This window comes from Gallus gallus, chromosome 1 (assembly GCF_016699485.2).
Source record: "Gallus gallus isolate bGalGal1 chromosome 1, bGalGal1.mat.broiler.GRCg7b, whole genome shotgun sequence".
Taxonomy (NCBI): Eukaryota; Metazoa; Chordata; class Aves; order Galliformes; family Phasianidae; genus Gallus; species Gallus gallus.
Genome location: NC_052532.1, coordinates 1,906,693 through 1,922,274, shown reverse-complemented (window position 1 = coordinate 1,922,274; position 15,582 = coordinate 1,906,693). Strand labels below are relative to the sequence as shown.

The following is a 15,582-nucleotide window of genomic DNA, read 5'->3' as shown; positions in this document are numbered from 1 at the left end:
AAGATTATTCAACATATGAATCGATGCAAATGAGACCTGTTGAAAATTCAGGATCGGTACCTAAATCAGAAGTATGATGAAATATAATGCTTTAAATCACTGTAAGAATTTGACTGAAAGGATTCCTTTTAAAATATGCTTAGAATAAAATAGTGCTATTTTTATAACACTTTTCACATGTAGACATCATGGCACTTCGCCTTGAACTTACCTGTTTTGTCAAGATGGATTCCAGATCTTGAGACCTTGGATTCAGGTTACCAGTACTGCTTTCACAGTGCTTTGCGACAAATAGAGTTGTCCTCAGCTCAGGTATAAATTCAATGGACACTCAGTTTCAAGAACAAAATATTGTGCTTTTCTGTTTCATTCTAAAGGGTGTGCGTAGCTTGAAAAATACCTACTTTAAACCCAGATATATCCTGGTGGTACCAATGAACAAAGTAAAATATGAGCGACATCTACGGAGGAAAGGATTATACAGCAGGCCAGAGATAGAAGAAGCAGTATCCAGAGTGGACATGTACATCAAAGTAAGTGAGGATCTGCCCGGATACTTTGATGCAGTAATCAGCGCAGGTGAGTTACTCTCTTTTATTCTATAAACCTGGCTTCTCATGTTACAGCAGTAAATGGACTGTTACAACAACAGGTGGATCCCATCATTGATTTGCCGTGTTCATTTTTGCCCTGGGAATCCAAACACTCTGGAGATTTGTCAGGAGTGAATTATTCTGTGTCCAAGTTGTTTCAAGCCCATCTAGAAAGGAAACCAAATAATTGAACTCAGCAACACTAAGGGTTGTCTCCTGTAAGAATGTCAAACAGATGCTCAGTGATATATGTTAATTGTCTGTTAGTTTCTGAGCAGAGGTCAGAGGTGCTTTTGACCTAACAGATCTAATTATCTCTGGACCAGATAGACTTTTTCAAGTGTTGAACTGACAGCTGATATGCATCTTACTATAAAGGAGAGGCTGCTGCAATGATTTTCCTTGTCGGACTCTTCTAATTAGTAACTTGTTCAAGTCTTCCAGCCTGAGACAGGCAACGTGTGAGTGGTCAATATTTCATTAAAACCAATATTTGCTTCTCGATATTAAGGGATTGAGGGCAGCAGAAGGTGGAGAGGAATCCTTCTCTAATTCATTCTGCGTGTGCCCTTTTGTTGAGGTCACTTTTCAGTTCATCACAGTGATGGTGAAATATTTATATCATAGTGGTAACAAAAACATTATCTGTAGTCATTTTCAAGGGTTTATGGAGCTTACAGTTAAAGCATTTAAAAAAAACCCTAAAACACAGTAAACCAAACTGTAGAATAGAGAGTAGAAACTTAGAATTCCAGATAATTTGCTTCAATATGCTGCTTATGAAGAAGAAGATTTTTCTCTCAGAGATGAACTGGATGAGTTAAGAATGCATTTGTGTCTCAGGCTTCTGTGATTTGTGACTTTGTACTGATGGAAGCTTGTTTTTTCACCAAATGCTTATCCCTGTCTGCAGATGAATTGGATGAGGCATTTGCAGAGCTGAGTTTCCTGATAAAGGAATACCTGGGCCTGGAGCCACCTGCCATTTCTGATAGCAGTCAAAACATGAATAGCAAAGCAGGAACAGGTACTGTGTCTGGGCACATGCTACAACTGCTTTTATCAGTAGAGTATTCCTGCTTATTTGTTATGAGAATTAAAATCGGTGGATGCTGCAACCTGTGAGACCGCTCCTCTCTGAAAGCTCTGTGTGTTTCTTTGTAATGGGTCTCCTGGGCTGTTTCCTCCCTGGGATGTAAATCTTTAATGGAGATCTTTCCAGATACTTTACAGTGCTGTGTGCCCAGAGGCTATAATATGCAGAAAGTAAGTTACCAGACTCTTCTGAGGATGCTTTTGGGCTGAGGATCTCCCATTCATTCCAGATGAATTGTAAACTGGATATGTGTCCCTGGCTGAGAGCTTTGTGCCTATCAAACAAGAAAAGGGCATGGCACTGAGAGCTTACTTTTCTCTCTCCCTCAGGATAGCCAGAAGCATGAAGAGATATATGAAAACCAGGATAGTAAGATCAGTGAAGGCATTTTAAAAATTCACTCCAAGTGCTTTTGGGGTTACCCACTGTAGCATAAACCCGGATGATTGGCACTGTGTTTAAAAGAACCCTTTAACTACTTGAATAACTGAAGATGAAGCCTCTTGATCACTTCAGGCTAACCCATGCGCGTGCTGCTGCAAAAAGCAGTTCTGCCCAACTTCTCTCTCCTGCCTGTGCATTTCTAGTCCTCCCTTGCTCTCATTCCTCTGATAGTGCAGTGACATGCAATCCATCCAAAAACTAACCCAGAAAAGAACACACCTGACTTTCAGACAGGTCAGTTCCTTGATCTACCTCATCGTGTAGCTGTAGGGTTGACTCAAGGAGAGAAGGGTAGGGGAGAAGAGCTTCACGAGTGCTTCTGGAAGAAGAAAGGACTGCTCTTGTCAAAGAGAAGTCCGATGATTAGCTTATGAGAACCCAGCTCTAGCTCATGTATTTATTCCAAACAGGGCATGTTACCAGCTGAGGTAAAAGCAAAATACAGCCCCTAAAGTATGGGAGAAAAAGAAATAAGGAGATATCACAGCAGTAAGATGTTCCACAACAAAGGCTAACAACAAGCTCATTTATGTGAACTCTTACCTCTAAGAACCTCTGTGGTTTATGGCTCTCTTGGTTAGATCCACTGCAACAGGAGAGTAATTAGTTTCTGAAGTTGCATAGAGCCAATATTCATGACCTTCTGTGTGGCTCAGAAGGCTGCAAATAAAAGTAGATGAAGGAGGGCAAAAACATTTGAAAATGTTAATGAAGGATAGTGCAAAATTCATCAGTTCATCATTTCAAGTAATTTTGTATCCTGAAAGAATTAATAAATACTAATTTCCCAGGGGGGAAAGAAAAGCTCCTACGCATATTGTGGCATCCCAGTGCTATAGCAGTGGGCACGTTTTCTGAAGAATCTTATTTAATCTTAATCTATATAGATTTTATTTTCATTTCTAGAGCTTGCATATTTGTTTGAAGTCAGAGGGAGGAATTCTTGCCTTACTGCCTATAGTCTTGGTACTTATTTGTCTTAAAACCACTAGAGGTGTTTTGTCCTGAGAGGCAATAAAACCCACCAAACCCTAACTAGATTATCAGGAAAAAAGGAAAAGGTATAAAGACAAAAGATTTGTATGTAATCACGGTATTTTTGAAGATATATGTGTACGTACCTGAGGTTTCTTTAAAGGTCTCTGTATTCCTCAGAGGTTCCGAGTTCTTTCTGTGAGTGGCTTGTCACTAGTTACAGAAACTTCATTAACAATGCTACATTTTGGTAATTTTGCTGTCCATAAAGCAACTTTTAAATTTACTATGCACCATTGAATTCATTTGGAGCTTCATTTATAGGTGTTTAAATGAATTTAACTATCCTGTTTCTAGCGATCATCCCTTCTTCTGGACTGTGTGAAGTAATTTATTTTTAAAAACTTGCCTCAAGGTTGTCTTTAAATGGACATTTTTAGTAAGATAGAAGCAGGGGGAAGATTGGTTGTATGAGATTATGATAGGTTGTTAATTCTCTCTTTAATGAACTGCTGTGCAAGATCCTTTGCTCATATGCAAAGTGAAAATACTGGGAGAAAATAGATAAGTTCTTCTTTTTAAAAACTTTATAGGAGAAATTTAATACAGTGCAGAGCTGATAATGCTTTGTACTTGCATTAGCAGCTTTCATCCACATAACTTGGTACTATACAACTATTAATTATTTCTCACAGCAGTCCTGTGGAGTATGTGTTACTATTTGTATTTTACAAGTGAGTAAAGGAACATTTATGTTAAAGACCGATTATTTGTGATGCTGGGCACCAGCAAGCCCACAGAACTTTTTGCAGCATGAACCTCTGTGCTTCTAAAGGTTAGACTCTACCACTTACTCAGTGTCAAAATGAGTGATTTACTGTGAGTGAAACAGAGCCTACCAATCTCACGTCTTGTCTCTTCTGTTCTTAACACCAGATTTCCTGGCAGCTACAAACCAGCAGTATATATTTAATGGCTGGGCTGAAAGTCACCTGATGACTGTTGAAACTTTTTTTTTTTTTAATGAGTGCATATAGTAAGAAAAGTAACCATATTTAATATATGGACATGCCGATGGTTTGGATATCTCTTTGTCTCTCATCTATCCCGATTGTGTGTGATAATACGTGATATGACACAATACAGTAAGATTAAGTGATTGAATTTACAGTAAGAAATGATTGAATTTCTGCAAAAAAAAGTGTTGTACCAATAAAAGATATTTTTCTGTGATTGAATTTAATATTTAGATATCATTTTATAGACAGAATAAATCATAGAATTATTTGAGTTGGAAAGGACCCTTAAAGACAATCTAATTCAACTCCCCTGCAATGAACAGGGACATCTACAGCTGGATCAGGTTGCTCAGAGCCCTGTCCAGCCTGACCTTGAATGCCTCCAGGAATGGGACATCCACCTTCCATCCATCCATCCCAGCTTACAGATTTTTTCAAATTTGAAAAAATTTTAAAAATGAAGGAGTTATCTATATTTTTAACTTCCTGGCTTACATTTTTGTTTGATTCCTTGTAGTACAGCAGCATTACAAGTCTTTGGATTTATTGTTTTTTAAACTTTACAGAAGTAACAGAAGAAAATTTGGATGTTAGGGGGAAGTTCTTCATAGAGAGAGTGGTGAGATGCTGGAACAGGCTGCCCAGAGAGGTTGTGGGTGCCCCATGTCCATCCCTGGAGGTGTTCAAGGCCAGGCTGGATGGGGCCCTGGGCAGCCTGGTCTAGAACCAGATCTAGAGGTTGGTAGCCTTGCTTGTGGCAGGGGGTTGGAACTTGATGATCCTTGGGGTCCAAGCCATTCTATGATTCTATGAGAAAATGTCCCTTTCTAGCTCCCTATCACATTCTGACCACTCTAAGAAAGTCAAAATTTGTAAATAAGCAGATTTCAGTTAGCATGGAACGGTTTATGTCCTTTGTAACCTTCACAGTTACCTTTTGTAAATCCAAAATGGTACCGAAAGCCAGTTCATATCTGCAAATGTCCAGGTTCTTTCTGACTGCTGTAAGCAAACTGCTGTTCAGAATTTTATTTTTTGAGAAGTGTCTTTTTCATATTAGGTTCAAGAATACGTTTCTTGCAAGAGCAAAGATTGTCACCCAGCAGAGTAGCGACCGGCACTACTCAATCTTCAACTATCAATGAGTTCTTGGACTCTTCTGCCAAAAATTATTCAGGAGACACTTTGGACAAACTTACTGCACAACTGAGCACTGTGGTAAGTAGCATTTGCTCTAGTCTTAGGATAGAAGTAACTTATGTGCAAAAAATCTATTTGTAGATCAGACTTTTCTTTCTCCAGAGAATTAAGTTCTGTTCTCTGGTTATTTTTCCTTCCAACCATTTAGAAGTTACCTAGAGTTCAAGGCAGATAAATAAGGCAAGTAAGGCTAACTTATCTGCTCAATTCCACACCAAAATAAAACGATTTATCATAATGGATTTCATCCAGTTGTGCCCTGATGTAAGGGAGCTGAATATCATCTCTCTCGTTTCTGTTACACAATATTGAAACTTTCCTGCTCAGAGCAAACAGTTAGATGCAGTTAGTAGGACAATGAAGATTACTTATGAATGCCATCCTGTGGCAGTGGAAAAACTCATTCAGCCAAGTGTCTCAGAGTGAGTGCTAGTAATGACTGCCAGAGATGAAATTTAAGCACATTTTTCACCTGCCTTTACTTTTTTAATCAACAGATTCAACAGTGTGCTTGGATTTCAAATAACCTCTTGCATCTTTGGCTTCATCTCTTTTTTTCTTCTTCTCAATAGTGTTATCCCTAAAGGCATTCATTCTCCTTGCAGGCAGTGGGGGAGCTGGGACTATGAAGCAGATGTGTCTAATGCTCTTTTTATATGACAGTGACAGGAGAAAGAGAAAAAGAAAAATGAAAGCTTTAAACTTTGTTCCATTCCAGGGTTATGATGTCATTATGATGAATGATGGCTTGGCAGGCATGACTTGCTGTACAATTTTGCCACTATCTCTGTATTTATAACTACCTCTGATATATAGAATTAGTGTTCTAGATGGAGCAAAGTAGAAGACCCCCTCCTGGGCTTCCCAGGCTTTAAAAAAGGCTCTCTTGAGTGTGGGGAAGGGTATGATGGTAAAATGGCTGACATAAATAAGGAACCTCCTATCTTCCAATTTTCTGAAATGAAATGCCTCTGTTCAAGCCTTGCAGAATTCAAAAACTGTCACAAGTGTTGTTCGTTTTCATGTTTCTCTCATGTAAAGGTTTGTTAGTTTAAGGTGAGAAAGCAAGCAGAATTTTTCTTACCTTGGTGGCTCTCTGACAGCTCTCCTGCCCCAGCAATTTATTTCTCTCACTTTTTATTTCATCTTTTTTTTATATTATCTTGAAAGTTTACATTTTGTCAAGTCAGGGAGAAGTGGTTTATGATGAAGGAGGCTATCATTTAATGTGGGTTCTACTTACTTCGTGGCTGCAAGGCTCTCTTTCTTATTAGTCTCCTTGTTCGGTGCTGGTAATAACTTTTAGTTATTTACTATGCTAAGTTTCCAATACATTTTTATGTGCAGAGGAAGCTTTATAGCATCAGCTGAAGTGTGAATGTAGTAAAACATTCAAGGTGAAACACAGGTGCCTCTTGGACTGTATTTAATGAGAAGAATATAAATATGTCTGTGGCCTTAAAGTAAAATTTTGTCTAAACCATTACATTTGAGACTATGCGTTTTTTTACTTTAAGCACTGAAATAATTTGCTGTCACTGCAGTAACTGCATTCCACTCCCATCATGTAGAATGAGAAAGTAAAAAAAAAAAAAAATACAAAGAAATTATGGATGTGAGTTGTCCATGAGCAAATTAAGAAGCAGAGTCTGCTGCCCAGAAGAAGACAGCAGATCTGATTCCCTGCAGCCTTATCCCTTGTGAGCATGCCAACCCTGCACCAATTTCATGTAGCTGCAATTAACTATATAAGGGATGAACATAAACGAATCTATGCCTGTAATCCACACCAACAAAAACAGGAATGGAGCTGCATCATTACCAAAAGAAAGCAAAACGTAACTAAAGCTCAGTGAGCTTTTAAACAGACCCTTATTTATCATAGTAGTGAAAGGAAGTGCAGGAATTCACAGTAGTCATCACGTGAGCAGTTAGCACATTAACTATATTCTCTTTCATTCCTCATACCATCACAAAACGCCTCTGTTACAGTCATGTGATTTAGCTATTAAATTGATAGCTATCAGTGGCTATCAGTTGATAACAAAGCAGGATGTAATAACTTTGCTCTGCGATTTACATTTCATTTTTTAAGTAGACTGTTGTTCAGTATTCATCTGACCTGAGAAATTACACTGTGCACAGCACATGTTAATTAACACACCCTTGAAACTCGAGACCATATTTTTCAGTCTGCTAAGACCGTAAAGTGTTCATTGTACAAAATCATTTTACCTTTTGCAAATTTCAGTGGGTTAATTCCAACTCTGAGAGGGGAATATTGGTTTATATAGAAAGAAAGACAGGTTTTCAGTATTGTTGGAGCAAAGAGAGAAAGCTGGTGTATTTAAGTTGTAGCAGAAGCAGGTTTTTTCTGTATTCAACCCCTTGCTGGTAAAAATAAGCTTAAGACAAGAGCATAGCTAGAATTATCCCAGCTCTGTTATACTGTGAGGTAGGAATGTATCAAAAGTAGTTCTCTGCAGATACTCCTTCCTGCTATGTCCTGGAACATTTTGAATGTTATATGAAGAAATAGGGCTTACTGGAGATGAATATCTTCATTATTCAATGCCTGCAAGATTTCAGACCAAAATTTGCTTTGTGTAGGTCGGTGAATTATAAATAGCATCTTGTTACTTATAGGAAAACTCTATTTTCCCAGAATAAATGCATACACTTTAGAAACTTAACAAAAGAGAGGGATATCACAACCAATTAAGTTACCCTATATACTTTTAAGTTCCTGTATGAAGTTAGTCGTATTTCTTTATCAGGAAGAAGCTTCTCTCCAAAGACGTCATGCTGCAGCACGTCAGGCTCTGTCAGGAAAGGCACCTGGTGCATACGTCCAGCTGTTTCAAAGGTAATGTAGAACCACAGAATCATTTGAGTTGGAAGGGATCCTTTGAGGTCATCTAGTCCAACTGCCCTGCAATGAACAGAGACGTCTACAGCTCGATCAGGTGCTCAGAGCCTACTCCAGCTCTACTCCTTGGATGTCTCCAGGGACATGGCATCCACCACCTCTCTGGGCAACCTGTTCCAGTGCCTCACCACCCTCACTGTAAAAGACTTTCTCCTTATATCTAGCCTAAATCTCCTCTCTTTAAGCTTGAAACCATTTCCCCTTGTTCTATCACAACAGACCCTGCTAAAGACTCTATCCCCTTCTTTCTCATAGCCTCTGTTCAGATACTGAAAGGTTGCTTCTGGCAGTGTGCAGTCTCCAAGATATTTTTTAGTACTTTTGGTGATTAGTGCTGGACCTTGCTCTGCACAAAGTTCTTTGCAGTGCACTTCTGTGCATACTTCTCTTTAAAGCAGAATTTCTGAAAGCTGACTCCATTTTCTTTTTCTTTAAAGAAAATGGATCATATCTTTACTGTCTCTTCTGTCTTTTCTTCTCATAGTCACAGCCCTGCAAAACGGTGTTAAGTCTATAAATCTTAGTGTACTTTCTTTGGTTGGTCTTTTATGGGATCTCTGCCTTTCCCTGGTAAATACCAATGCAAATCTTCCTATTCTGGATTCTTTGTTGCTTGCTTTTCCTACCTGTTGTGAAAAGGCTCATCACAATGCTGACATTTAAAAGTAGCACATAGGCCTCTATATCAGCATCTATCAAGATGAACAGAAGAGTGTTTCAGTTCTGTACAAATGCAGTTACTAATTATACATAGCAACTTTCCAGTAATGAAGACTGAAGATTGATTCTTTAAAAATAAACAAGGAAACAAATCACTGGGTTAGACTATCTTTAGAAAAAACAATGGCAGAAGCTTATAGCAGAGATGCATAATTATGATACATTTTCTAAATCTTAAAGAAAAGTTTTTTAAGTAGCTGAGGGAAGACTTTTCTTTCCACTCATTCATTTAAACTATGTTGTACTGAGAAGTAAAATGGAAATCAGTGTTTTCTTATGCTGGATGTTTTGGTTTTGATTTAGTGTGGCAGCGTGAACTGTTCTCTTGCGTCCGTTGCTCTTTGCAGCCTTTATTCCATAATAGTAACTCCAAGGAAGCTGGCTGAAGAGTTAAATATGAAGCTGTTTCAGCAGAGCTGTCAGGCAGGTGAGAGAAAATCCTGTCATTCTCAATCAGTATTTGCAATTACCAGGCCTCAAGGGATAGATGCATTCAGCAGAATTGGAGGCAAGAGTAGACAACGCACCATTCCGTGCAAGAAGATAAGTCAAGAAATGCCATTAATATGAATGTTATAAAATGATTTAAATTCTGGGAGAGAATCTGATTCCTGGAACATAACAATTAGGTCGTGGAGTTCTTTGATCATTTTCATGGCCCTCCTCTGGCCCCAGTCCAGAAGGTCTGCATTCCTCCTGTACTGAGGGACCCAGACCTGGACACAGTACTCCAGATGGGGCCTCACAAGGGCAAAGTAGAGGGGGCCGATCACCTCCTCACCCTGCTGCCTCCCCTCTTTTGATGCAACTCAGAATGCAGTTGGCCTTCCAGGCTTCAAGAGCACACTACTGGCTCATGTCCAGCTTTTTGTCCATCAGGACCCCCAGTCCTTCTCTACAGGGCTGCTTGCAATAAGTTCTTCTTCCAATCTGTAGGCATATCTGGGATTGCCTCAACCCACCATTTTGTGTATGGCCTTGTTAAAGCTCACTTAGTTCTCATGGGACCCACTTTTCATGCCTCTCCAAGTCACTCTGGTCTCCGTCCCTTCCTTCTGTTGTGTCAACTGCACCACTCAACATGGTGTCATCAGAATCTTGCTGAGGGTACGCTCAATTCCATCATCAATGTCATTGATAAAGATCTTGAAGAGCGTTGTTCCCAAATGGACCCCTAGAGGACACCACCCGTCACTGCCTCCTCCTGAGTATCAAACTGTTGACCACATCCCTCTGGCTGCAACCATTCAACCAATTGTTTATCCACCTGACAGTCCACCCTTCAAATCCATGTCTTTTCACCTTTCTCTGCAAGCCTGTGCTTAGTAAATTCAGTAATGTTACTATAAGTTCTCTCTAATTTGTTAATTAACTTTCAAAATTGACCAGTGACCATCAAATATCCTTAGAAGTGCAGGCAAATGAAAGTCAATAGGATGTCTGAGGCACACCACTTTATTGTCTCAGCATATGATACTAAAAATGGGCACCAATCCTTTCATGCAGTCAAATTGTGTTAGACATTCAGGTTAGACATCTCATCTCACTATTATGTCTAGATCTATCTTGGCTTCAATACTCTCCAGATTTTTCTCTCTAATAGAAAGATACTTATTTCAAGCTATTTCATTTGGAGGTTTTTCTTTCTCTTTTTACTTGGCTATGTAAATAGGACAGAAGTCATGCTGATTGAAATCTGGTTTTGAAAAACTCTCGCTATTTTTGCTTGAATCTCATCAGCTTTGTCCTAATTTTTTTTTTCTTTTAGAATATGATACACCTTTTCTTTATTTCTACTGTCAGCAGCAGTGCATAAAATCTGTCTGCCTGATCTGCTGTTTGTGTAAAAATGATTTCTTTTGCTGGTAACATCTCTGACCTTACAGAGGCTTTTAGCTGATGAGTCTTAATGTAGGAAACTTGCTGCCATAGGTTTTGCAAAGCCAAAAAAGGTGGTGAGTTTTGGTAGATTTTGTTGTTTTGGGGTTGTTGGGTTTTTTTATATTCTGTCCCCTAATCCATTTCACTCACTTGCAGAAGAATTAATTGTGCTGGTGTGATGCTGAGAGCAGACTAGGGGGGTGAGTGAGTGGCTGTGGACCCAAAATGGTGGAGGACAGAAGCATCTCAGCTGCTTCTGAGCAGTGCTGCTGCAGAGAATGAAAACCCTACTTCAGCTAGGAGTGAATCTAAATACTGTGAGATATATCAAACTGGTGCCAAGAATGATAGATGCAAAAAAGTTCTTAAGGTACTAAACATTTTGAATTTCTTGTGTATGAGTCAATATTAAAAGATTCTTTAATGCTTAATCTCACCACTGCACATTTTAATCCAGACATATATATATATATGGTGCAGTTTTCCTAAGTATGCATTAGAAAATTTTAAAAGTGGTGTCACACAAGCATCCAACCTGCTTTATTTATTGCGACCCCACAGGGTTATCTACATAAAATTAGATTCTTAAATCTAAATTACTTAAAACCTAGCCTCTTTATTTTTCTGCCTATGGCTGTGTGTAATTAAAGTCATTTTGATGTCTCATTGCCTGATACAGTGTAAGGGCAATGTTTCGTGGTTTGATCTGAATAGTTTCACTGTCTCTGTGTCTGAGGGTAATAAATAAGGAGTTGGGTTGAAGTATCATTCAGATCAGACCTTTGTCTAATGATTGACTTGTTGATTTTCTTGGAATGTTGCTGAAAGAACTGAAGTAAGCAAGAGCAGACATCACCAAGAGGAAAATTTATAACCTGTGAACTCACTTTCTGAGTTGGAGGAGATTCCATACGCTTTAGTCTTAACAGAGCTCCCTGCCAGAACTGGAAGAGCAAAGGTACATGGTCCACCTGTGGTTGAGACACTCTTTTCAGGCTGGATTTGCTTGCTGTAAGCATAAGATTTGCATGCAGGTAGCATACGTGTCTTGCAGACCCTGTTGTCTGGCCAGCTTCTGACTTAAATATAATTTCTCTTTTCAGTTTTGTTTTTATGTTCGTGCTAGTGATGAAACTAGGACTGAACTACGTGGGAGCTATTTAAATTATCCAACCCATTTTCATTTGATCTGAGGCATACTAGTGCAATTAGAGCTACACTGCAAATCTTCAAATACTCTAACAACAGTACAAAACTCCAGACCAAGTGCAAAGAAGATATTTGGTACCCAGGTAGATAGTGGAAAAACATCCCTTTCACCTTTCAAAACGCATGTGTTCCTTAACTGTCTGGTAGATTGGTTTACATTTATTTTTCAGCTGAGATGTAGCTCCTGAGAGTTGATCATAGGTTATGAATACCAAGCTTTACTCCAAGTAGTAGAGACCATATTATTGTGGGGACCCAGTCCTTAGAGGCATGGCCTTGAATTCTGCCTTCAGACTTCTGCATTCATTCTTCTACCCTCCAATGAGCAGAATTCTTTGTTACAAGAATTCCTTAATTTCTTTTTAAGTTTTATTTCCATTATGCTGATGTGCACAAATTGATTTCTGAAACCACTCAGTAGCTCTGGGGGCCGAGTGGAATCAGACCCTTTTTCCTTCTATTTGGTTCAGATTTTTATCTGAGCCAGTGATGAACAAATACCATTGCTAGCCAGCAGCAGATAGACAGTGAAACAAAAGCTTGAAGCATGGGAAGATTGAAATAGAATTGAAATAATATTGAAATAGAAGCATTGAAAGATTGAAATAAATGTAAAATTTGAAATTTTGAAGATGGGAGTCATCATCCCTGGAGGTGTTCAAGAAACATGGAGATGGAGCACGAAGGGACATGGTGGGGATGGGACATGGTGTTAGTGGGCATGGTGGGGATGGGCTGATGGTCAGACTAGATGATCTCAGTGGTCTTTTCCACTGATTCTATGAAACCTCATTTCTCCCATGGAACAAGCATTCAGCAGTTGCTACTGCAGTTAATAATGCTCTTAACAAGCTTCATAGGGAAAGCAGAAAGTGAAAACATGCAGAAGTTAAATGGGCTCTTAGCCTTTAGAAATAAACTGATTCCTTCTGAGATTGTTAACCTGTGTTAGTGGGATGGCTCTTGTGCAGAGTAGATGTATGGAATCTCCTAAGAGGTATAATTTTAAAATTCAGCATTTCATTGAGAATGTCTTATTTCTGGCAATCCTCAGTGCTGCTTATGTTTGGTTTTAGTTCTACAGTGTCCCTGACTAGGTGTCCCTCTTCATTGCAGGGCAGCTGGGCTAAATGACCTTTAAAGGTCCCTTCCAACTCAAACAATTCTAGGGTTCAAGCACTAGCTGTTCTGTCACAGTATATAGAAGCCTGTAACATGCCCTCTATTTTCTTTCTGTGTTTTTTTTCCAGGGACCTTGGAATCACTCCTGCACCAGGCAGCTCCCAGCAACAATTACTGGAGCCAACAGCACGTAATTCTCTGGTCTCAGATGGAAAGAGTGTCACCCAAAACCATGGCTTCCCCCTGATTAGCACAGAAAGCAAGTGAGTTCCATTTCTGAGACTGCCACTGAGTGCAGTGAAGGTTAATGCTGCAGTACATAAGATGTAAAACTACTGTCCAAACTAATGCAGTTGTCTCATCTGTTACAACAACAGCCTTATTAAATGTACAGTGTACAAGTCTTGTCATTCACAGGAATGGTTTCATTTAGACACCATAATTCATTAAAAAAAAAAAAAAAAAAGGAGAATTTCCTGAGCTTTCTATTAACAGGATATTTGAAGGGGAAATGATGCTGAGTGAAACTTGGCCCAGGTATAGAAAAACAGAACTTCAGTGACAACTATTTTTTTAGAGAAATTGCCAGATATTGCTATCAGAATTATTTCTTATCCTCTTTAGAGGATTACCGTAGTTAATACTGAATACCATTTGGGAGGCTCTGAGTAATAGCACAGTCTTCAGATTCATTTCTCATCAATGGTAACAGCAGACCCTGCCAGGATCCTCTGTGGTACTTTTGCCTTTCCTTACTCAGTCATTGTTGCTATGTGGCATATCTCATCCAATGAGTGATGAGCATCCTCATATATATGTTCCACAGCTAAACAGGGTCCAAGGTATGGAAAGGAGACAGCTCCTATCTCATATAAAGCTTGTAGAGAGAGAAGGAAAAAAGATTTGAAAAGGCTACATCTACATTGTCTTTCAGGCATCCTGCTATGAAGGGAGCTATATTTTGCTGACTAGTTTTGCAAGTCCACGTTGCCATCCTGCCAAGAAGGCTGTGACTGGCTCTCATTGTCCTGTTCCATAAGAATGTCTGAGCTCTGGCTGCCAACTATTATAGCAAGTGACACTGCAGCTTTTCTATGGAGAATCCTGAATAAGCCTTTTTTCCCCTCTTCTGGCCATCTGTTGTAATCTCATGCCCAGATGGGATACACAGAAGCAGCCGGATGCCACACAGCATGACCCAGTGCAGTATAACACGCCAGATCCCCCATCCACACATGGAAGTGGGTGTGCACTTGTGGCCATGCCCTGGGCCACCTTAAAATGAGCTCTCCTCACTCTTATGAACCTATGCAAAGCTCATCTGAAAGCTGCAACTGTGAGCTCATGTCTATGTTGTATGGCTGTTGGAAAGCTGGAATTAGATCATGGGTTGAATCCCATAGCTGATACCTTATTCTCACTCCATGCAAACCAGGCTACCATCTTGATGTATTAAAACACCCATACCATGTATTTTCCAACTATTTGTTTTAAGTGAAAAAATCACTGCATTAAATAACTAAACCCAAACACACATTAGACAGCTTTTCACAAAAGTCAAAGCAATGAGAAATGCTAATATCTTTGTAAGATTCCAACATATTCACTTTGTACTTGATCTACTGAAGCAGAATTCTTAGATAAACTTACTGTTGAAAAAAAAAAAAATCTTTGTTCGTTTTATATTCTAGGGAGGCTGCCAGTTCCCTCTATGCGATGTACTACCTGCCATTGTAATTACAAGTAGTTAATTAGCATGCTGTAAAGAGGTTGAAACTGTAGGCCTCTGCAGATTCATTTGTCCTGAGTATTTGTGCCACAGTGGAGTGTGCTGAAGGGGAACTGAGTGAGCATATGAGAGAAACTGAGTGCATAATAGGTTGCAGAGGGATTATGCATCATCTGTCCTTACCAGTAAGTGGCAAGACCTATAACTCAAATGAGTGTGAAGCTATGATGAGTTGTAAAGGTCTCACCCTTCGCATATGGGAATAAATATGTCTTTCCACTCCACCACATTTTGGTGTTTTGACTTTAGCAGTGTTTTCATTTAGCACTGTTAATAACACAGTGGAAAAACAACTGTGAGGAGGGAAAATGCAAACTGCTAATCTGTTTCATTTTCTGTGCATGCATCAAGGCCTACCACAAAACTGTACAGAGTCATGTTGTCAAGTTCTTTTGCAAGGGAAATAAGGAAAGTTTGGAATAAATATTCTAATAGGAATGGTTGATGGAAATGCTGTTGTGTAGATGCATTTGAAATACTGACAAAAATAATCCCTCCCTTCTGAAGTTCTGCAGTAAAACCTGTAGTGATTTTACTTGTCTGAATATTGAGGTGGTTTAATCTTTTCTTTTGCTTTTTCCCAATTTTATGCTTTTCACATTTGG

The 15,582-nt window shown here is 39.2% G+C and overlaps 1 protein-coding gene and 1 long non-coding RNA gene across 10 annotated transcripts in view; one reads left to right on the top strand and one right to left on the bottom strand.

Moving 5' to 3' along the window:
• LRGUK (leucine rich repeats and guanylate kinase domain containing) overlaps positions 1-15,582 on the top strand; it is a 49,157-nt gene that overhangs the window by 28,115 nt on the left and 5,460 nt on the right. For 7 of the 9 annotated variants that reach the window (XM_040663456.2, XM_025153161.3, XM_414995.8 and 4 more), the window contains 5 exons: positions 378-579; positions 1,507-1,620; positions 5,188-5,345; positions 8,105-8,193; positions 13,317-13,451. In XM_040663456.2, coding sequence (XP_040519390.1) covers positions 378-579; positions 1,507-1,620; positions 5,188-5,345; positions 8,105-8,193; positions 13,317-13,451 — 698 coding nt within the window. Of the gene's footprint in view, positions 1-377; positions 580-1,506; positions 1,621-5,187; positions 5,346-8,104; positions 8,194-11,013; positions 11,228-11,685; positions 11,851-13,316; positions 13,452-14,122; positions 15,571-15,582 lie in introns of those variants that run through there. The other 2 variants (XR_005846404.2, XM_040663469.2) reach the window with 2 other exon arrangements.
• LOC121109260 lies at positions 581-5,192 on the bottom strand. The gene is made up of 2 exons (XR_005846416.1): positions 2,677-5,192; positions 581-760 (listed from the first exon to the last, which is right to left on the bottom strand). It is a non-coding gene; the product is annotated as an uncharacterized LOC121109260 (long non-coding RNA).